General features: G+C 44.8%; 1 protein-coding gene across 1 annotated transcript in view; it reads left to right on the forward strand.

Moving 5' to 3' along the window:
- The window catches only part of LOC146197637 (high affinity nerve growth factor receptor-like), a 150,573-nt gene that overhangs the window by 103,770 nt on the left and 24,488 nt on the right, over positions 1-22,315 (forward strand). Inside the window, exons 3-5 of the mRNA XM_084599545.1 lie at positions 1,481-1,552; positions 7,453-7,521; positions 9,377-9,546. Of these exons, the coding sequence (XP_084455671.1) occupies positions 1,481-1,552; positions 7,453-7,521; positions 9,377-9,546 (311 nt within the window). The remainder of the gene's footprint in view (positions 1-1,480; positions 1,553-7,452; positions 7,522-9,376; positions 9,547-22,315) is intronic.

Raw genomic sequence — 22,315 nt, forward strand, 5'->3', positions numbered from 1 at the left:
CGGCGCCTAAGAATGCAAGAGCGTCGAAAAAAAAAAACAATCAGGTCCTTCTGTGGTGCTTCCCTACATATGTCCTTCTTGACGCAATACAACGGATGTGTTCGGAAAAAAATGTCAGTATCCTTACCAGCATACTCTGTGCTTTACTTACGGCGAGTCAAGTTTTTGACAGGACTGGATAATAGCTGAAAGAATAAAACTGTAGGCAGTAATCTTGAAAGTTATCTGAATATTCCGCATGGAGCAGCTTTTAAATGTTTTAAAAGCTTGAGTAACTTTGTTTATCAATCAGTTATTACAAATAAGCGTTTCCTAGTCGGTACGCAGTTTAATAACGCGCGGGCCACAGAAAAGCACCCTGGTTAAATCTTCATGCTCTCTCTTTCTTTTTTTTTTCTTTTTTTTTAACCATTGAGCGTACATAATAATGTGGCTTTCCTTAACGTCCAGCCTATTTCAGTGTCTGCTAGCCTTTTTCTTTTATGTTTCAATATAGAAACCCAATAAGTAACGTTGATCCCTGATCCTGTCAAACTCTGCGACCAGCTAAAATAAAAAATTTCGACAGAGAAAAAAATGGTAGTACACACTGTAGTGTAACAGTTAGCGCGCGTGCTCGCGTGTGTGTGTGTGTGTGTGTGTGTGTGTGTGTGTGTGTGTGTGTGTGTGTGTGTGTGTGTGTGTGTGTGTGTGTGTGTGTGTGTGTGTGTGTGTGTGTGTGTGTGTGTGTGTGTGTGTGTGTGTGTGTGTGTGTGTGTGTGTGTGTGTGTGTGTGTGTGTGTGTGTGTGTGTGTGTGTGTGTGTGTGTGTGTGTGTGTGTGTGTGTGTGTGTGTGTGTGTGTGTGTGTGTGTGTGTGCGCGTATGTGCGTGTGTGTGTGTGTGCGTGCGTGCGTGCGTGTGTGTGTGTATGTGTGTACGTGTGTGTGTGTGTGTGTGTGTGTGTGTGTGTGTGTGTGTGTGTGTGTGCGCGCGCGTGCGTGCGTGCGTGCGTGTGCGTGCGTGCGTGCGTGCGTGCGTGTGTGTGTGTGTGTGTGTGTGTGTGTGTGTGTGTGTGTGTGTGTGTGTGTGTGTGTGTGTGTGTGTGTGTGTGTGTGTGTGTGTGTGTGTGTGTGTGTGTGTGTGTGTGTGTGTGTGTGTGTGTGTGTGTGTGTGTGTGTGTGTGTGTGTGTGTGTGTGTGTGTGTGTGTGTGTGTGTGTGTGTGTGTGTGTGTGTGTGTGTGTGTGTGTGTGTGTGTGTGTGTGTGTGTGTGTGTGTGTGTGTGTGTGTGTGTGTGTGTGTGTGTGTGTGTGTGTGTGTGTGTGTGTGTGTGTGTGTGTGTGTGTGTGTGTGATGTAAAGTTATAAAATGTTTCCAGAAGGTCGTTTATTTTTTAACCCTGCAGCAAATTTCTTTCCGCTTTTTGTGATAACACGCGCTAGTGATATATCACCAAAAAATGAGGGTCTGAAATCTGTCACACGATTCCATTTCCCGAACAGGACCATTCACAAGTGCGGCCTCAAGTACGTCTCTCCAAAAGCCTTTCAGTACAACCAAGGAATCCAGAAAATGTAAGTAAAAGTACCGTCATTTTCTATATATGTCATGCTGCCAGAGTTGCTTAACGGAAAATTCACAACAACGCCTTTGTTTTCTCTCATGAAGTCGTCTTCAGCGAGCGACTCGTGAATTTATGGCTGGAGTTCGGCTCCCATCGCAGTCACGTCGCTTAGAGACCGTCTTTGCGGCTTGAAGAAAACGGTACTGCTTAAAGCGTATCTGATACAATGACTCACGGCGCGGACACTATTTTTACATCATATAATAACATCAGACATCGTTTGTGATCCAGCCTTCCCAAAATTTATCCTGCTATGATAAAACTGCTTTATTTGAGCAAACTGAGCTGTCAACAAGAGAAGACGTAAAGAATAAAGACGACAGGGCTGCAGCAGATATTGACGCTAAACCTAGACGTGTTTACATTACGCCCGTGACAGCCTACGGCGTATCTTTAGGCAGATCCAAGTTATTCTGCCAGGCTCTGTCGTCAAATCTCGCAGTTCACTTTCATGGTCATCGCTCTCTGACAGCGCCGACGTCTGAAGTGTCGGCGCAACGCATATCGAGTTCTCAATGTCACTGACCAAGGACGTTGCGTCGAACCAGTTCACGTACGAAACGCACTACAAAGCTCACCCCATAACCTTTCATTTATTTTGCTTTTCGGCAATCAATCTGGGCCGAAATGAAAATAAAGGGTGTCCTGTCAACTACGCTCGAATCGAATGTCAGGTCGTGTATAAGAAATATACCTGATTTCCCTGTAACACGGACCGTTTACTTTTCGAGCTTTATTACGCGAAGCGCTGCAAACTGCACAACTAAATTGGAAAATGTTCTTCATTTATCTTTTTTTTGTAACCCGTCAACTTTAACAAAATGGAGGGTGGCTTAGGAAAAGCTCCGGCTATCGGTCGTATATTTCCCTTTCTGTCTCCGCATATCTCCCGTGTGCGTCTGTCGCTCCGAGCGACCTATCTCCGTGTCCCGCTAAATATACTGGGCACTCACCTCGAATCCTGGTAGCGATGAAGCAAAAGGCGAATGAAGGGTTGAAGCGGTCTTACTCCCGAATGGCCCTTTTCTGCCGAAGCGTTTTCATCTTCCCGAAAACAATTCGCTTCCTTCGCAAACAACAAGCGGAAAAGTGCTCGCACGCGGAGAAAGCATCAATTCTTACGCGGCCTTGAAAATAAGTCCGCTGGGGAAACAGCTGACAGCGCCTCCATTAGGTTGACATTGAACGGCCCGATCTGCCGCAGCCGCGCTCTGTGTCGACTCCGCTGTTTTCATTAATTTGGCTGCCTCCTTCCTCGCCAGCAGAGGGAGCCTCGGAGTGAGGAGATGAAGCGTAATAGGCAAAGCGCGAGGAACGAAGCCAATCACGAAAGCTCCGTTCCGCGAAGGCGACAACCTCGGCAGTCTTTTATTTCCACTGGGAGCAGCCGCGGTCTCAATAAAGCAGCGGCAACGGGGGCAGCCAGCGTGTCGCCAGAGCAAATGCGACATGGCGGGCGAAGGGTGGGCTGTCTTCGTGGTTTGCTGGCAACCCTTGCCGCATACAGAAGCAGAATTACTGTGTCGTCCTTGCGGCATCAAAACCGACCCATGCGGAAGGAATCTGGGGAGCACAATGCCTGTCGCTCGCTCCGAGGAGGAAATTGACGCAAAATGACGGAAGTCGATCGCTTTGACCACACTGGGTTATCGTCCGAGCATTCATATAATTTTTCACTTCCAGTTCTGTTTCATTACAGAAAGTGTAGGGCAATGAAACAAGGCCAACACAATTAAACCGCTGTTCAAAAAGAAGCCAGGTGCATGCACATTATAAAGGAAAATAGGATCAAAATATTTCAAGAGGGTAAACCGCACACGTTTATTTACTAGGCAAGTGGTCATTCTTATATTCAAACGGAATGCCGATTGTTTATCTGTCTGTCTATCTATTTGCCTTTCTGTTTGCCTTTTTCTCTGTCTATATGTCCTCTGTCCATCACCCCGTCTGAATCTATCTAACGATGTATCATTCTGTCGATCTCTCCCTGAGTGACTCCTACCTATCAATGTATTAATGTGTATCTTTGTCCATCTATTTATCAATTTGTTTATTTATCTGTCGATTAATTTATATACTGGTTTTGTATCTACCTACCCTATTTGTCGATCGAACAATCTATATATCCGCTGATTTATCCCTATCTATACCTATGTATGTATCTGTTTGTGCTTCGATATAACTGTCGATTTATCGATACATCGATCTGTCTGACTGTAGATCTTGATGGCGGTCAATCTATTTGCCTATCTGGGTGCAGCTGCCCGTCTGACTGCCATCTAACTATCTATATCTATCTACGTATCAATCTGTCTGTACGTTTGAATATAGATATATCTCTCTGCCTCTGCCTATCATCCGTCAGTCTGTCTCTCTATCAGTCTCTTGATATTTCTGACTGTCGATCTACTTGTTCCTCTGTTTAACTGCCGATCTGTATGTACACATTTGTCTGTCTCACTGTCAAAATCCCTAAAGGGGGATAATAGCTTGCGGAGCGACAAACTATTTTACAACAAAATGTAGCCAGCGGACTGTTTGAGCGTGGCAGACTTACAAATAGTGGGCTAAATGCGCATCGTTGGGTATATGCACTTGAATATGACAGTATAGAATGGCCAACAGCTGAGGGTGTTTGGTCTACGAAACTGAAAAGAAACGTGCCCACCAACACAGGACAATCACATGCACTGTACAAACATTTCTGCAATGAGACAGCGTCACGCAACTTGTGCTGTGAAGAGAGTGCAGCATGTTTAAAAGACAGCAACAGGCGCGCTTATAGCCGAAGTAGTATCGTCTGGGAAAGTACCGATCATACAGAATTAGAAAAAAGCGTTTTTACATGCGTTAAATCTCGGTAGAGTGTGTACTTGTCAGATATTTCCAGACCACACTGCTGAAATGCAATCTGGAAAAAGCTTTATATACAAGCCAGAGGCAATCTTTCAAGCTAAAATACCTTGTTCTACGTGTGATGATATCAAACGCGTGGAAACGCAAACTTATTACCTTGTTTATCTCGGCGTTAAATGTACGATGACAGTGCAGATGCACACCCCAGGTGTGGACAACATCAACGTGCTTAATAGTTTCCCACTTACACTGTAGATGGTAGATGACAGATGATTTATTGACAAGAAATGAACAACTTATGCAGTACTAGCCGCTTGGTCTAGTGAAAAAATGGACATTGTTTTGTCACGGTCAAACATAAGGACGTTTCGTGCGCGCTATTGGCATATTACATCTATATATCTGTATTTTGTTAACATTCCTTGTGAGACCCACTAAGTGAAAGCTCTTCAGGCCATTGGCAGACTGTTGCGTACAAGAATACATAGCACAGTCTACAATACATTTAATAAACTGCTTGAAAAGTAGACAAGTTGCACCCTCGGGGTACGCCTCTTGTTTTTTTTTTTTCTTTTTTTTCTTGTTTTTTTTTTTTTTTTTTTGGTTACGCGTTCGAAAAATGACATTTTAAAACATTCGCAGAGAGCTGGTGAGATTCCACACCATCTGAGTTAAGCAGCAGTTCAATATTGATAAGGTCGAAAGCTTTGCTTAGGTTGAAAATTAGCGAATACAATGCAGCGAATAGGAAGAATTTGCGTATTGCCGGCTTAAATATATATGTCAGCATGGCTGGTCACAAATCCACCGCACAAGAAAGACAATTTCCTCGGCTTGAACTCTTATTTGTGACGTCCTGTTTACGACGGTCGATGATTGCTAGGACTTGTGACAAGGATTGCAGACGGTTTCTGCGATAACCGCACACAGTGAGGTCACCAAATTTAATGCTCGCAATTATAATGTTCACGGTCCACAATATAATGACAAACTGTTAGCATTTTGTAAAGAGTATTGTCACCATAGCTAGATCTTTTTCTCCAAGCAATCAGTGGCTCTCAAATGCTTCTAATTTTTACTCTCCTACAGGGCTCAGGCCTGAGACAGGTGTTCTGCACGCTCTCTCCCGATGCGCTCTGAGCCACAATAAAAGCCATAAAAAAAAAAAAAAAAGCTGTTCTTTATCCCGCGATTGACTCGGTTTTGCTTCTGGTCGTGTGAGGATGCTGGTGTTGACTAAGATTACAGAGTTGCACTTAATGTAACTGTTGTTATTGCTAATGATGATGACGTGTCCAGATGCTGATTCTTGTATAAACATGGTGATGTTCTTAGCTGTTCAACAGAGTGATTGATGAAAAAAGATATGGTACAGGCCGCGGCCAACGGTGACCCTGCTGTAGACCAACTGCATGTCGATCTTGTGAATCAGTCAAGGTGAAATGCCTGCCTCTTGAAAGTTATTTTGCTATCCGTACAGCTGCAAATTACAGGGAAAATAATTCGTGCACGTCACAGAAGAAGGCGTTAAATTTTTGCTAAGCCTAACTCGAGAGTATAGGCATGGTCGGTATGTGAATCCTGTTTACCGCGAGCACCGTGCTTGTTATTAACGCTTTTTTTTTTGCGAGTGAGTAAAATAGACGTAATTTCTACATTCATCGAGTTCTGTTTGTACATGAAAGTAAAAAACCGATAATTGTCAATCATATAATGAGTGGAGTGTGCCGAAACATAATCTAATGAGTTGGCATGTGGCACACCGAAGCTGTGATATACTCACCGATATTCTCAGGTAGTAGAGACATCTAATAAGAGGTGAGAACCTATAGCATTTCGCCATTTCTGCCTTTCACTCCGCATAATCATAAAAAGCTAGGATATCAGATAAGAATGTCTATTACTATATAATTGATATTAGCAAATGTCGATAATTTTAGAATACCTGTGCACACATGCTCAAGCATGTGCATACTAACACAGAGTTCAAGACTATTACACAACTTGCAGGTGCCATAGTATGCCATATTGTTGTCATGGTTAGCTTATTCATCCACTGCTCTTCTAACCCCTCTGTATCTCTTGCACCTTATACATGTATTTTTTTTTCCCCATATGTTGGCAAATCCAGTTAGTGCGCTTCCATAATAGACTGGTAAGCATTTCGAAACGTGAGGAAAGCTTTTCATATTTTATCACTTCCTGCATCGTCGCAATATTCAGACGATTCAGGGTCAATAGAATATATAGTAATTTCAGCACTTCGGCGTTTTTGCATTTCTGCATCTGTTTAAGTAATCCACTGTTACCAGGTCTTGAGGGTGCCATTTGACCCAGTTTGGTCTGTCTGCCACGCTTCTTTCCACTACGTAGGTCCGTTTTCAATACGTTTTTGTGACAGTGTCGTTCTGCGTATGCGCATCTCTCCACATGTCTTATCGCGTACTGCCTTGATTGAAAGAAGTCTCTAACACGCACGCGCAGTCAAGCTGGTGGCGAGCACGCATCTGCCTCGTTGCATGCGCAGTTGGCGCCTGACCGAAGTGGCCTCAACAGCGCTGCATGCATTCGCTATCCAACAGTTTTCTGTGTATCAAATGAAATTTCACGCTCTGCGAAGGGGAGCCACATGTTGTGAAAAAGGCGTATTGTTGAACAAATGGTACGCGCAACACAATAACTTTCGCGCCTGATTGCGTGAATTCATCCGCGGGGCTGACAAGCGATCTGCTGTTTACTTGCGTCATGAAAAATGCAGCCTTTCGATTTGCGGGAAATAACAAAATAGCAGGATGAAATGGTTGGAATTGGTTGGATGAAATGGTTGGAACCACGAGGAAGTGTCGGTCTACTATCCCGCTCGGGTGATGGAGAAAGAAGCATGCTTGTAAAACGGAGCGCTATGTTGGCGCTATAGCTGGCTATGGCTGAGGCTGGCGCGACGCTCCCTGAAACTAGCGATTACAATTTTGGTCGCCTCGGCTTTCGTTTCAGTGACCTCAGGTCCAACCACATAGAAGCCATTGCGTGGACAGCCATCGAAGGATTGCAAACGATCGAGCTGTGAGTATACTTTACCACCTCTCCGGAAAGGATGGGAGGTGTTTACCTTAGGAAAATGGGGAGGCGGGCTACGGCATTCATTTGTTTGCTGGTCAAGCACCAAACAGCGTTTCTAGTGGCTTTTAAGCATGTACTTTCGGTGTAACCAGTTCCTCGCATAAAGGGAGACAAAATCTTAAAATCAGAAACAGAAAAGCTATGCGGCGCAGTAAGGAGAAAAGCCGAGAAAATAAATGGGGCTTCACAGCCTTTTATTCGCGCTCCAGAGAACTAAGCTGAAGGAATGACGTCTTATAGGACACCCGGGCGCGGCCGATGTTGTTTAATAACCACAATAACAAAAAAAAACATTGAACTAGACCCTACGTTAAAAAACTACGGAAGTGGTCCGTTCTCAAAGAAATGCTGTCCGGGCAACATAGACGATCAAGATAGAGCGATGAGTCTCGGTTGGAATTCAGCTTTTATATGCCTGAACAGGAAAGCCGCTTGAATGTGAGGTTTGAAAAGGCGGCCTCTGACATAATTCCGCGGAGAGAATATGACCATAGTTATGGTGTTTCTGCCACCGTGCATCTCAAGTAGGCACCCTTTTATTGTCCTCGCTGTGTTGACGCCCTTGTGATTGTTCAGAATGCACTTTCAAATAACTAACAAAACTAATAGTGCCAGAAAGCTGAAGTTATTTCTCTGTCCAGCTACATATACTACGAACACTACGCCTTAAAACGAGTCCTCCATCCGCCAAGCGGATTAAAGACCCCGCATGCGACTGCACCATGTGTAGTAGTAGTACGTGATTTGTACGGGTCTTCCCGACCCGTTTCTTTATTGCGACAGAAAGGCGAAGGATTCCAATAGCTCTCTGGTCCCAGCAGCACAGTCATATCCGCCATTGCTAGAGCCACCCCTAGCTCTGTGGTGCGCTCCGTTGCACATAATGCTCCAACAAACATTCTCTTCCACATTTGTGCGCTCACAGATCTCAATAAAATATGCATTTACAGCATCACGGCTGCTCGTTAAAACTATCCTGAATAAAATGTATGGTATATATATATATGACAATGGCAATATATGACAATGACAAAAATGACAATGTTCATTGTCATTTTTCTTAGTCTGCACTATATATATTTTTTCGTTAGCGAAGGTTAGCTAACTACTAAACCCTAATTGTCTAACATTTATTTATTGAGAAATTAGTGAGGTTGTAGATCTCGAATAATGGCCAGAGACGTCGTTTCCATCAATCTATCATTTACTTAGGTGTTTTTTTTTTTTTGTTTTTACCAACACAGCGCCACACCAGCGCAATACAAGAAAATAAAACTTACTTGGGACGACGGCTCCAATTTATAGTCCCGAGACGAGTCCCAGATTTTAAAAAATCATATTTTCTTTACAGTGCTCTCTGTGATGAAGCTTTGTGCACACACTTGGAGAATGGTCTAATATCAACTGATCACGTGACAACAGCTTTCTCTGAAAGCCAATAAATAGAGCTACGAATCATAGCGTGATGGAAACCCTAGCCATTTTGCGAGGTGATCTACAACTTCTGTATTGACACTTTTCCTCAAGCCAAGAATATATAGCTAATAAGTCTTTAATGATAATAATAGTATATATATATATATATATATATATATATATATACACGCATACATTGTAGTAGTAGTAGTAAGTCATTCTTTATTATAATAAAATAAAATAAAAATAATAAAGGAAGGAAAAGATTTTTGCTGCCCCGGTATCTGCTATCGAAATAAGCTGAAGCACCTGAACTGGGGCATCATACATTGTCCACGCACTCACTAAGTGGCACGCATGCCCGCCCAAACTGCATGCGCAGGCTCATCAGCGACAACAGGCTGTCCTGCAATTGCAGCAGCAAATGGATCCAGCTAAAGATCGAGCGCACCAGCAGCATCTTCGGCCCTCTGGGTCACAAGATTGAGTGCTGGCCACCAGGGGAAAGCTCGAAGTCGGTGCTGCTGACCTCCTACCCAATCACTGGATGTGGTGAGTGCGACCGGCTCTGTACCTCGTGTCTGTTGTCTTTGCTCGACCCTTTCTGAACGGGGGTGGACTGGGATGCGGTTCGGTCCAATGATTCCAATGTTTAAAGGAAGCTCCAAAGAGAGAGAGAGAGAGAAGTTAATTACTTTTTACATCGTCCACCAAGCGCAGTATATGACTGCGAAGTAAAGCTATACAGCTTGAACAAAAATTCGTAGTTGAAGAAATACACATCCTGATGAGGCTTTAGCACCATGGACCACAAACTCAACAGGGCATTTGGTCTAGCGGACTTGGTTTGGCGTGGTTTATGAGATTTAACTTCCTAAAGTAACTTAGGCTTTAAGAGACGCCGCAGTGAAGGGTTCCGGAAATTTTGACCTCTGGGGTTCTTTAACATGCAAGTGACACTGCGCAGCACACGGGCGCCTAACTTTCCGCCTCCATCCCGACCGCGAATCAATCCTGCATTCTTGGGCACAGTAGTTGAGCACCCTAACCACTGCACCACCGTGGACGGACTTGCGCTGAGCGAAATGGCTATCATATGATAAGGCGAAAGCAAATGTATAGATTCACAACTTGAAGAGGAAATGATTATGGTACAATGTTTAGGAACCACCGAAGATGGAGTAGACTTGTAATAATTTAGTAACTGCTATTTGCCATTCGCTTAGTAACAGCCACAGTTCGTAAGACTAGAGCTGCATGCAGTTTCTTTCTCTGACTGCCCAGTAAACTTATCAACCAAGCCAATACGATGTCCAATGAGACCGCATAAAGCCTATGCGCCGTCGATCCGAGGTCACATGAGTCACCTTGTGAGCAATGGTCGCGCTATTAAAAAACAAAGGTGTATCTTCGCACCCGCCCATCAACCTTGCTTTGCAGCTCTCTGCATGGATTGCGAAATGTGCATTAATTGCGCAAAAAAGCACAGGAATGAGTTCTGAAAAGGTTCTCAATACTACCGATAAGCGTCAATGTTCCCTTCGTTGAAACCGTGGTGAGGTCGAAATTATGACAAATGGGTCGATTTCGATTTGAGTACAGTTGCCTTAGAAGGTAATCGGAATGAATTGAAACGCAGAAGAGAAAGAAAAACTTTTTGGCCGACGATTACGATATTCGGTAATGCGAAATTTCTGCGCGGCTCTCCAAGTGCTTCAGTTTTGTGATATGCTGAGGGAAACATTTAAAGAGATATTTTATTCATTTATTTACAAATACTGCAAGCCCTTCTCGGGCCCATGCAGGAGTGGATACAAAGGAGACAATACAAAGGAACAAGTTGGGTACACATATAATACAAAATAACAATTCATCATCATAGCGGCATCGTGGTGGTAATGACGCCAATTCAGGGAAAAGAAAATAGCGGGTTCAGCACGGAAACAAGTATAGTTACAAAAAATAGAAAATGAAAGTCAGCATCATAATTTTATCGTGGTGGCATTAATGATGAATCAATGTTATATTTCTATATAATGCACTTTGATCGAGCCTACTCGATATTGTCCCCATAACCTTCCTTCGAATGGCGCTCAGTCCCTTCCCCTTTCTTGACTGTTATATGACACCTGCAGGCGCCGTGGCCGTGTTCCGACGACCTCGTTTCGAGCGGCGTGTGGGCGACGTATGAGCGTTACTCTCCCGCGCAAACATTTCACCGGGAATATTTTGCGCATTCCTTAAGCTCCCGCAGCCTTTAAGGGCACAGTGCGACCACGTTAATCGCTCCCGTCGGCAGCTTCCCGCGACTTGCATTCTCGTTCATATACATTGCTAGTAGCTAAACCAGTGCTGCCTTAATCCGTGCCCCTTCACTTCACACGTAATCTCAAACGCACGTGACATACGGTCGTATAGCTGCCGTATGATGTAAAATACCACACGACAACGTTATAAAGGCCCTATTTAACCAAGCCGTCAGAACGTCCCCGCGTGGCGTAGATGTTGTATGTCTGACTTCGTATACCTGTGTCCCGGATTCGATTCCCATGTCACTTTATCATCTGATAGCTGCTAAGTGGACAGTTGGACACTCGAGTGGTAATTTATACCATTTCTATGTCTGCAATCCATGTGGCATGCCAACTCCCACATATCAGAGGTGAGATAGTGATTTTTCGTTCACAACGCCGGTGGCGCCTACCCACTTACTCTCCTCCTCCACCTTCCACCACACAGTTCCACTTTCCCCTTTTCCACCTCTCCATATCCCTCTCCAGGCGCCAGAGCAGTATCATTCACAATGCTTGCCATACTTTCAATGATTTCAGTAGCGCGGCTACCAGGGGCATCCTATCCCGGATGAGATCCGAATGACAATGACGGGTTACGGGAGGCCGAACACAGTTTTATCCCCCGGATTTGCCACTGCCAAATGTCATAGGATGGTCTATGGACTACACTTTAGCTGCCCACTGGTTACGCCGACGCCGCTAAAGTCAGGAAAATATGCGTAAGAGCTGAGTTATAAAAAACAATACATTTCCCATAATTTATGGGGAGCATATGACGAGGAGTAGCACAAAAATGAAAATAAAGGAGTTGTCATCGGAAGCGAAAACACGCCATTTTTTTTAAAAAACAATGCTAGACAAACATCAGCAGTCATGCAGGCATTGCGATATCAGGGTGTAGGTGAGTCATATGTGAAAGTACTGCAAGATATATCTAAAGACTGCACAGCAAACATAGTTTTGCATGAAGAAAGTGATAAAGTTAAAGTTAAGAAAGGTGTTATGCAAGGAGACACTATCTCTCCAGTGCTATTTACAGCTTGTTTAGAGGGTACATTCAAAGACATCAGTGTCGATTGAAAATATCACAGTAATCTGCGGTTCGCTGATGGCATTTCCTTGTTAAGTAAGTCAGGGGACCAATTGCAACTAATGGTTAATGATCTAGACATGAGAAGCAGAAATGTTGACCTGAAGATTAATATGCAGGAGACTAGGATAATGTTGAACAGCCTGTGAAAGGAACAGCAGTTTAAGATAGGTAGCGAAGCGCTGGAAGTGGAAGGTGAATATGTCTACTTAGGACAGGTAGTAACCGCAGATCCGGGCCACGAAAAAAAAAATAACTACGAGAATAAGATTAGAATGGAGCGCATTTGGACGGTACTTGCACATTATGACTAGCAGCTTACCGGTATCACTCAAAAGGAAAGTGTATAATAGTAGCATCCTACCGGTGCTCACCTTTGGGGCTGAAACACGGAGGTTGACGAACAGAGTTCTCCTTAAACTGAGGACAACGCAGAGGGCTATGGAACAGAAAATGGCAGGTGTAACATTAAGAGATAGAAAGCGTGCAGAGTGGGTCAGAGAAATAACTCAAGTTACCAACATTCTATTCGAAATTAAGAAGAAATGGGTATGGGCAGGACATGTAGTGCGAAGAGATGATAACCGATGGTCCCAAGAAAAGGAAAGCGTAGCAAGGGGCGGCAGAAAATTAGGTGGGTGGATGAGATCCTAGACCGACAATCCATGGTGATCAAGACTTATTTAACAATGAACGTGTAGTGTCGTTGAAGGTTTTCTCTCTTTTATTTCGTCTCACTATCGGCAGCACGTCAGCGATCCTTCTGTCAGTAAGTTTGCAGGGGTCAAGTGGATGCAGCAAGCACAGGACCGGGTTAATTGGAGGAAAATGGGAGTGGTTTCGCCGTGAAGTTGGTATAGTCCGGATGATGATGATGATGATGATGAGACAAACAATTACCGCAGAAAAGCTAATGCTTCTTTTTCTTGGTATGTTCGTTGTCTCACATCTTCCCTTTTTGTTACTTGCTACTTGTTACTTGTATAGAATGTAGGAAAACTGCTATAACAGTCGACTTTCTGGACGTCATTTCCAAAACAACGAAAGGTTACGTATACTTGCGCGAAGAAGACGGGACACAAAAAAAAAAAAGGCACATATACGACATGTACGGAGCGCAACTTCCGTACATGTCGTATTTGCGCCTTTTTTGTGTCCCGTCTTCCTCGCGCAAGTATACTTAACCTGTCAAAGATTAACCAACTCGCCCAAACAAGAGTATTACTTAAAACAACGAAGGCTGCGTCATTCTTGGTAATCACAGAAGTTCTGAAAATTTGTTGTGTACAATGTCCGGGATGTTTCGGCACTCTCGTATGCTTAAGTAGAACGTACGTCTGCGTCAAGCCGTAGACTTCGCTATATTATTTACCGAGTGGCAAGCTGAAAGCTGCTGGTTACTTTGTGTATCGTCGGAGACAGACTTCCGGGCAGAGCACTGCCATTCGTTCCCTGGCATCCAAGACGACTGTAAACGAATCGCTAAGATTATGACGGAAGGTTGAGAGCTCTCCAAATAAATCGGGCTACATTCCATCATCTCGAACGTTGACTAGGCGCGAGGGAGTATTCAGACGAGCTGGCGTCGAGCTGCCCCACATTAGGTTTACACACGATGCGTCTTGAAGCTAAGGAAGGGAGAGACTGTTTCGCGTCAAACTGACCTGACCCGTCCAAGCGACTTCTTATGAAAGTGAACACTTGGCGCAAATGGACGAGCGGTCAGAAGGCTGCTCTGAAACCTGCAGTCCGCGTCGGCTTTGAGTCAAAGTACACTTTCACCCTGTGTTAAACTCAACAACTATTGGCAATATAATTATTTTAGCACTGTCGAGCAAATCAGTCCTTCAAAATTCTCTCTCCGCTTGTCCCGCAAAGAAATATGTCAGCTTTTTTTTTTCCTGATTTGCTTTTTCTTTAACGAGACATTGGAGAGTGCAGTAAAAAAAACGGGGGAGGGGGAGGGGGGGTTATGACTCAACAGAGCGAACGGCTCTCGTCCGCAGCTGCGGATGCGCGTTTGCGTACATGCACTTTGCTAATCGCTCACTGACTAAAAGACGCCCATGAAAATCTAAAACTAGAAAACGCGCACGAGTAATAGGTGTCCCATCAATCCACTTCGCAGTTCGCTCAAACAACATCAACTACATACTAGCCGAGCATTAGAAATACGCAGGGGTTCTATTTTATTATCGTTATCGCGTTAATAAACTGTCCTAGCCTCCAAACTGCATTATCATCAACTTACATGCGCCAGTAGAAAGCAGCAAGAACTTAGTAACAGATAGTGCCTTTCTCATCACTTCAATAATGTAAAATTGTCGCTCTCCAAGAGTAAGGGGCTATCCGCTTTTTTAACGCGTGTTATGTATGGAATGTTTGTACGGAATGCGTGTACGGAATGTGTCCGCCGTGACTGTGCAGCTCATTTCGAGTATATTAGCCATCAGTATTATATCGCTTAATAGCTTATGTCGAATTAAGCACTTGATTCATTTCTGCCTTTCATTAATTACCGTTAATTAGTTTATTGTGACTATCGACTGACCTTTATGCAACAACGTCGTCATTTTTGTTAAAAGGATCTCGACGTGTAAAACTATCAATCAAACGCTAAATCACGTAAAGCCATGTAAAACTGAGCGTTAACCAAACCTAACTCGGCTAAAAAACGCCGCAGAAGAGAAACGGTACTAGCACCCAATGCTAAGCATTCGCAGCACGTCAAAAGACTAAAGTGCCCTGGTAGTTTTTAGAGCGCAGTTTTATGCGCCCGTTCGGCAGTTGAGCCGTATTATACATACATACACACACACACACACACATACATACATACATACATACATACATACATACATACATACATACATACATACATACATACATACATACATACATACATACATACATACATACATACATACATACATACATACATACATACATACATACATACATACATACATACATACATACATACATACATACATACATACATACATACATACATACATACATACATACATACATACATACATACATACATACATACATACATACATACATACATACATACATACATACATACATACATACATACATACATACATACATACATACATACATACATACATACATACATACATACATACGTACGTAAGTACACACAAGCACCTCGGAAATTATTCGCCTCAATATAACGCAAACACGTTTAAATAGCTGCACTCAAATTTCTTATCATGGAGTATCATGATCACCGTTAGAATTTTTCTCATTTTTCTCTCCAAACATAGTTATGGTGCTGGTGGGGCGTGTCTCACAGCAGATTATAAGACAAAGTTCACATTCGATTTTGAAAAATAATTTAACCGATTTTACAAGAGTGCTGTCTTCTCTCTCGTTTTTTGAGACTTCCGAAGCACGAATACGACAGACCGAGCATGATGTTTTGCAGCCGTCAGCGCGGACCACCAAATAAATCCCAGCTCAAGACCGCTTTGAGGCGATGGAAACAAACGCCCGCACAGGTGTGAAAAGAAAGGCGGATATAAAAGGCGCCTCCTCTTTGACTAATCAGCTCTTGTAATTGAATGAGCGGACATTGCTGCTAAAAGTATGATATTTAAATTCAGCCGCATTCAGTAGGCAGCTTTAACGGGCGTTTTCGCTAAAATTAGAAAAGGTCAGCGAAAATGAAAAGGTATTCTCGCTCATGGCCACCGGAATCGAGCAGGAGTGAACTGCACCCAGTGCTTTCGTGCTTCACAGGTGAGCTCCTATGGTCGTTACGAAAGCCTATCACTGCCGGTACCCGGAGCTCTGGAAATGAACGCGAGGTAGAAAGCACTCCGAGGGGAATTGGAGAGGACCTTCGGGAGGCGCCCCGAAAGTCCCTTTTTTTATTTTTTTTTTTTATTGACTGACTGACGCAGCCAGGCTGGCAGGGCAAAGGTATAGGCATATCGTGCCGTGCGTCAGCAGTGATTTATCGCCATGCTTGCTTTGGTTGGTTGCTTCGGCTTAAGTACACACGAAAGAAAAACAGCAATGGCCGCTATTCTCAGCGCCGGTTTCAACCACGATGAGAGCCCGCGCGGCCTTTTTTCGTGGTAACGCAGCACGAGGAACAGGTTAACTCGAGGCGGTGTGTTTATTTTACCGGCCGGCCGTCGCACTTGTGTATGTAGGCTGCACGCGGTGGCGTTGCTGATCGTCTCTCTGCGCCGAGTTTTTCGTGTCGGCCGTACAGTCGATGACGACTCTGGGACGCTGCAAGGTTGTGTGACTGTGGGGAGAAAGCCGCACTCGGAAATGATTAGGAGGCCTCAAATGCCCAGCAGCGTCTCGTCGCCAACAGCGTATTTTGATATGATTGCCAAAGAAGGTTTTCTTTTTTTTGTTTTATTTTTGTTTGAGCGCCATGCAGTGGACACCATTGACGAGTGTCATATCCTTGACCCAGCTAGAAATTAAACAACGTATCCACGCCTGCGGGTCCACACATTCAACGTCTGTGAGTCAAAACGGAACTTTGTCGGAGTAATATGTCTTCGAGATCATGTATTGCAGCACTGGCGCAAAGTGAACACTGGAGTGGTTTCACTCTATAGCGATTATACACTGACATATCAACGATCATAGCCATCGCTCTTATGCATCGAACCGTTCTCGTTGCCAGCGCTCTCCGTCGAACTTCAAATCAAAACTTTGTTTGAAAACTCATTCATAACGTGAACCGGGATCTCTCTAAAACCATTTCTGTCCCCGCCGAGCTCGCTTCAAGATAGTGCCAAAGCAGCGTCCCCTTTGCCTCCCGTGCGTGATGCCCAATTCTGTCGCCAATTTTTCAAAGCGAACTGAACTGATGAAGGCGGCTAAGGAGACGCGAAAATAAGAAAGTAACATTACTCATTTATCTCTCCACCTCTTCTTCTAGATAGATTCAGCGTGTTCAAAATAAAAGACCGCTTTTCTAAGGCGTATACCGTGGAACTCAGAGACACTGTCTGGGAAACCTTCATTTCTGTCAACAGCTGCCCATTACTCAAAAACACACAGGTGTCGATAAGTAAGTTACATGGTGCCGAGGGACAACGCCAGGAGGACCATTATACATTTTGTTTCTTAGCTGGCGAGTAGCAACAGTCTCAGTGATTATTAACCGCATCCACTTTATGCTCTCCGCCGAGGGGAGGGGGGGGGGGGGGGGGGCGGATCTCAATGCTGAAAAAGAAAATGCTACTTCCTTCTGTGCACCTAATACTGGTATCGTGAAAGGCAGGTGATTTTCCTTTCATCTTTAACCAAAGCCAAGGTGTACTAGGTTACTTTCCCTCACATTTAGCCAGCCTAATAACTGTACAAATTATCCACGATGTGCGAGTGTTATCTACATATGGTTATCTCGTGGTTATGACGAGAGGACGCCCACTACACGCATTGTATCAGTCGTCTGACGAGGAGAACTAAGTAGAGAGGACGAATAAGCGAGGATAAAAGCAGCATAAACTAAGCTCAAAGTTCAGTACAGTCGACATATGTTGAGACACACAAGAATACAAAGCCAGACGTTGAGATGCAAAGGTTATCGAGCTGCAGAATGCTTTAAAACCGGACTGCTGAAGTGTCACTGAAAAATAAAATGCCGCGTAAAATGCAAACCCTTATTTCCTGCTTCTCTTAATAACAGAGTTTCGTTTCTGTCTGTATTTATTGATGAGAACAACCTCCAACGTCCCCCATCACAGCGTCGGAAAGAAGTGACTGCGTTTGCACTACAGCCGCAGCGAAATGTATAGATAATGAAAAAAAAAAAAAAAGAATCTGCTGTGGCTTATCCTGGTTAAACCTAGTTTATGAGAGTAAGCTCTGTTAAGGATGGCTACATTACAGTTGCTTTGCCCTCAACAAGTCTCTATTGCTTCACCATACACTCGTCCATGCCTTTGCTACTAATGAGCAGGGCGAATACATGTGATCGGTTAAGTATTTGGCGATGGTCTTAAATTGAACAACGCTAAGTCTATCCCACACACTGCACACACGGAAATTTTAATTCTTTTCAAGGTCTCTGTGGACCCTGTTTGTCGCAGACGAACAGAGGTCCAAGCGAATCGTGTGGTCAGTCAGCCGCTGGTTTTACACACACTCCATGAGTTTCATCGAAGGCGATGTCGAAGCAGCGGCAGACTCCACTGCCAATTTCTACTGGATTTGTGTGTGGTCAATCCCTCTTATGGGTATGTACCATTCATTATCTGGGGGCACAACAACAAGAACAACAATTTCCGCTGTTGTCATTCGCGCTCACCTCGCTGTTTCTTCTCTGGTGGCGCTGCTCGATCTTCGTCGATTTCCGCCTGTAGTTTAGCGCGTTTCCTAGCACGGTCGTTCTTCATTGGTTCTTCTCGACGAGCTACAACTTCGGGGCTGTTTGACGCGCCGAAGATTTTCTTTTCATTATTTTTTTCTCAATGTTTTCAAAACAAGAAAACTGTCTAGATTCTTTGTTGCTCTCAATTCACCAACAAGCGACTCGGCAAACGCACTTCGAATAAACACATTTAAAAGCTTTAGCTTCCACAACCGAGTACGTCTAATTATATTATTTATTGTTTGATGCAATCGTGCGACGCCGACGTTATCTTATGCCTTAATGAGAGCTGACGACTCGGAGAGACCACTTCATCTCGATTCGTTTTTGCGCACCACTATACTCCGTTTCATACATCAGGTGCAACGCAGCGAAAGCTACGCAAGTAGTCCGCAAGAAAAAAAAAAACAGGAGGCGTATCACTACGCGCTCGTTCTGTAGGCGAATGGTTCCTGCCGAAACGGGCTCTATTCCCAGCATACACGTTTGCAATAACATGCTTCGCATGCTTAAACATCTTCACAGAGCGGATCTTATAAAAAAAATGCGCACCAAAGAACCATTTTCTCAAAAAGAGATGCGTAGCGCGGAGGGCACAGCCAGCGCCATCTGGTGGCACAGCTGGCAATGTTGCGGGGCAGCAAAACGCGGCACGAACAAAAACGACATAAAAAAACATACAAATTAGCCGAATCCGACCTTTTCTCCTTAAAAAAGATGCTTTTTATGAAGTTGATGGCAAATGTAAAATGTATTAAGCTTGCAGACAAAGCAACTATTATTTTCTCTCGTCAAGAGCAGGCACTATTTTTTATCGCGGATGCGGAGAGCGCTAACAAGAGCTGTAGCTTTGGTAGCGTTGCACTTGATGTATGAAACGGAGTATACATGGAACGAACCCCTCATCTGAGACTGTGAAGGGCATCAGCAGTAGGCCTGCCTATGCAGTGAAGCGGCGTTTCATTTCAAGCCTATACTGTATTTAGTAGCTACGCCGGTGTAAGCGTGGGAGATGCACCCAGGATATGAGGAGTACCGGTACAGTGTACAGTCTAACCACGCTCTTTACAAGGAAATAGAACGCTTTTTTTTTTATTCCGTTCCGCTGAAATACAAGAAAGTGTTTCATATTGCTCAATGCGTCAAATATGATGTCACTTCTACCTGCGAGCGTTCGCACAGTGGACTACGTCTTTTTATCCTGCCCTTTTGATGAGTCGGCGGTAGCATATACGAACGCCTGTACGAAAATTATTTCCGTCTTACAGCTAGCCGCTTGCCTAGCCATTAAGTTTTCGTTCTTTAGCTGCAGGTGGGCGAATTATTCCCTCATTCCTTCAGTGAGCAAAAGCAAAACATAAGAACCGTTCGTAAGCTGAGGCCTCCAGGTTCTTATTTCTTGAAGTGGCGATTATTACATTCAGGCCTATAGAAATAATTATACGACCAGCAAGAGATTTACTGAGACTCGGTAACCGGTATGTCACAGGGCATCGGGTAATGAAGCGAAGACTACGGACGTGGCTCGGGCTGTTACAGCCTCCCGACTGCGACACCCGCACAGCACCGAGTGAGCAAAAAGCTCGACATAACGCATATATGTGTCCAGACACATTTTTTAAAGCACGCCGAGAATGTCGAAGCAAGCGTACCTAATGTGCAGCATCGCAGTGAAAAAATAATCATTCATTCAATGGACCTCCGCAAGAGGCGCTTTCAGTTATTTCGAATTTCGCTTACATCTACGCAGAAGAGTCGGCAATCATTTTCAAGGGGAAAATAAAACAAATCCTTCACACATAACATCGCTGTCACGGTCGCGGGCCTGGCGATCCATCTCGTTTCTCTCTTCCTTAGGACTAAAACCTAGCACGGTAAAATGAGTCGGCGGCAAGTGCGAACTGCTTGTCACCAGGGCTGACGTTAACAATCGCGCATAGAGCGCTGCAAAGTCTATTCAGTGCGGGATAAATAGCGCAATTTGGTAGAGCGAGAGAAATGACCGCATTCGACGACGCCTGGGACGGCTCCGGCTAAATCGCCGGGGCGACTTCCGGGCGCCAAGCCCGCAGTCGGACGTTGGGAGCGTTGGACCGGGGCCAAGAAAGAGCGGCGCCGCGACGACACGCTCTCCTAGCCTAAAGGTGGCCCCGCACGCTGTCTCTACAAACAAGTCGAACAGATGTCGACATGGCTGCAGCAGCATTCTCCTCATCTTCACCGGCGGCGCGGGTGCATTTAGCACTCTGTCGCCGCGGAACAGACCGCGTGAACTCTCGCGGAGCGAGACCGGGTCACTCGGCGCGGCCCTGTCGTGCAAGCACGCATGTCTAGATCACTTGGCCCCATTTGCAATCGACCATCTGCCGTTGCTAGTCGACTGTTGGTTTTAACATCCCCGCCTGTTTAACCCTTTCAGTCACGAATTATTATCCAGTCAGAGGGATGTTTACAGTTTTTCGCACCTTTGTTAGGAACGCGCTTAGAGGGACCAAAGAAAAACAATTCGGGGGACACTTGATTTCCGCTGTAAGGGTATGTCGAAACAACGTTAGTGAGTACATTCATCAGCGCTGACTCTTCTTTGCATATCACTTCGCAGACAAGAACTCCTCTTTAAGTTGTTTAGCGTTTGCTTTTCTTTTCCAACCTACCGCATGACACTCAATGCCTCCCTTTAACCAAGTGAAACATACCTCGATGGCCTGATGGAGTGTGTCTGAATCGCTACCCGATGGACACGCGTTCGATTCGCTATAATTACCCCAGTTTGCTTGTTTTTTCACAACAATAACTTGACTTTACATTATTGCATGTTGTAGTAACGTTTAAACCATGTTGCAAGCTTGTATTAACGCGACAGCGTTAAAGGCCCCGTTCATCACAAAATTCGGCGTCGGCAGCAAAACTTCACACGCATGGCACTGGCAGGCTGTAGCTGGCATGGCCGCAAACTGGCTGGGCGTAGAATTTCCTTAGGTTACGTTGGGCTGGAGCTGCCAACTCGGGTCTCTGCTTTCGTAAGGAAGAGCGATATCAGAATTAGTCAGCCAGGACCCTTGCATTCACGTTATCCCTAGGCCACGCAAGCAGTTCATACGGCTTAGTATCTTTGCTTGCCCTGGTGGGCCTGGGGCAGGTAGGTCACCGCCGCTGGCGGCGGGGGCTATCCTGCCACTGATTTTTATCTGTAGTAGGCCGTCATTGCACCCACCACCGCTTCGGTGGTGGTGGACGACGGCTGTTGTTGCGGCGCGCGTCTTTCTCTCCCTCTTCTTTTCTTCTTTCCTGACTATTTTATCTTCTGTCCGCACGACGTACTCCCCTTGTGAGGCTGGGACAGGTAGGTCACCACCGCTTGCGGTGGAGGCTAGCCTGCCACCGAATTTTTATCTGTTGTAGGCCGTCATTGCACCCGCCACCGCTTAGGTGGTGGACGAAGGCTGTTGCGGCGCGCATCTTGCTCTGCCACTTCTTTTTCTTTCTTCGGTCCGCACGAGGCAGCGGAGGTGGCTCAGCTACAGAGCCAGTAGCGGGCCCGTGCATTTTATTTTCCTTCTT

This window comes from Amblyomma maculatum, chromosome 3 (assembly GCF_055883805.1).
Source record: "Amblyomma maculatum isolate TAMU_Amacu chromosome 3, ASM5588380v1, whole genome shotgun sequence".
Lineage (NCBI taxonomy): Eukaryota > Metazoa > Arthropoda > Arachnida > Ixodida > Ixodidae > Amblyomma > Amblyomma maculatum.